Source organism: Camelina sativa, chromosome 18 (assembly GCF_000633955.1).
Source record: "Camelina sativa cultivar DH55 chromosome 18, Cs, whole genome shotgun sequence".
NCBI lineage: Eukaryota > Viridiplantae > Streptophyta > Magnoliopsida > Brassicales > Brassicaceae > Camelina > Camelina sativa.
Window position 1 is genome coordinate 64,439 of NC_025702.1, and position 1,852 is coordinate 66,290.

General features: G+C 51.1%; 1 protein-coding gene across 1 annotated transcript in view; it reads left to right on the forward strand.

Annotated features, from left to right (window-relative positions):
* The window catches only part of LOC104762991, a 4,320-nt gene continuing 3,894 nt past the window's right edge, over nucleotides 1,427–1,852 (forward strand). The window contains exon 1 of the mRNA XM_010486415.1: nucleotides 1,427–1,669. Coding sequence (XP_010484717.1) covers nucleotides 1,427–1,669 — 243 coding nt within the window. The remainder of the gene's footprint in view (nucleotides 1,670–1,852) is intronic.

Below are 1,852 nucleotides of genomic sequence, written 5' to 3' on the forward strand. Positions count from 1 at the left end.
TCTCAGACAAGTCGGGGAAGAGCTACTCGTTAGCTCGGTCAAGGGGGAAAAACGAGTCAAGTATGGGACAAGGATTGGTCAGCTCCGGACAGCTCTCAGCCAGCTATGGACAGCTTGTGGCCAGCTGCGGTCAGCTCGGCCAGCTAGTGCCAGCTCGACCAGCTGCCAGGGAGCTCAACCCAGCTCGACCCGATCGACCAGCTGGACGACAGTGGACTGTTCACTGGCCAGCTGGGAGCTCGGGACCGAAAGGGCATGGCCTAATGGCCATGGCCGAACGGGTACGACGAGCGTACATGAGCGAACTGGAGTGAATGAACGGATTCGTCCGAAGGGTGCCTTTTGGGACCCAAACCGCGGCCCAGGACCCTATATAAAGGGGGCGCTCCTCTCATTCCAAGGACACCATCAGATACAGAAAAATACACCAAAAACTCGAGAGTACGAGTAAAGATCAGGAAGAAGGATCCGAGAGATAAACAGTTCGGCGAGAAGGGTAATAAGGGTCGGAGGTATGGTACAGTACCGTCCATATAGGCTCTGGGTATTGGGGTAGTGCATCAAACATAAGCATAAGTAATGCTTCGGATGGTCCGGTTGGTCGTAGGAAAGGGGGTGTGACTCGGAAGTGGATTGGAAACCGCCAGGTTCGCCGTGAAACAACCGAACTGATGCGCATGCTACCTACCTACCGATCAGCGTACCATCCAAGGTGTCCGAGTACGGACTGATCGGGCAGAGAAAAGTAAACGTGGCTCGGCGGTTGGACAGGGATTGGTACAGACACCCAATACACCATCCGAACTGATGCGCGGGATAACTCTCTACCGGCCGACCTCTATACTGGACGGTTATTAGTACCTAGCGTGCATTGCATGACATGTACGACGGAAAAGGGAATGTTATTGATGCCTACTTGGTTTCAGGAAAGGAGGGTGATCGCGGGAAAGGAAGTGCTTAGGCGCGGGACTCATGGCCGGGAAGATGAGTGGTGGTGTGAAGGGTAGATAGGATCGATCATACAGCTTGTACTAGCTTATTATGCAAACTTAATGAATATCGAATGTTTACTTACTCTAAGTATTATATCATAAGGATTATGTATGAATCACAGAATGTGCAAACGAACATTGTTTAAAGGAATGGACCCTAAAATATGACTAAGTAGTGTAATGGGACAGGAGAACCTCTCCGGCCATAGATGGCCGGGGATGGGGTCTTTCAAGATGGTATTAGAGCATGCTTGGTTCTAGGACCGGTAGTGCGGGTTTGGGGCATCACCACTCATCGGCTTCATGGGATCTCGAGGTAGTTGTTCTTACTATTTGCGGTTTGTTAATTTAGCCGTGACTAATGCATAATTTTGCATATGGGTAAGAGCAGCAAGGAAAAGAAAAGGAAAGGCAAGGAGGTGGCCGATGGGACCATGGACGCAGAGATTATGGTCGATGCGGACGCGGGGAACATGGACATCCTGATTACAGCCGGACCTGAGGCTGCAGAGAAACAACCGGATAATGATAAGCCGGAGAGTAGCGGAGCTACAGACGTGAATGGGCAACCGAATGTTGTACCATCGTCCCAGGAACAGTGGGAAACGATGAAGGCCATGATGGCACAGCTGGACGTGCTCACAAAGGCGTTGGTACCAGATCCTGTGGTACCAACGGTACGTAGCAAGATTGTTGCGGGACCATTGGGGTAGGTCCTGGAGATTCTCCGAGAAAGAGAAAGGACTACCTTGATGCACTTGAGCATGTCACGAGGCTAAAGACAAAACATTTTCCGGGTAGTACGGACCCGATTGTGGCTGACGAGTGGAGGAGTCGACTTGTAAGGAACTTCAACTCCA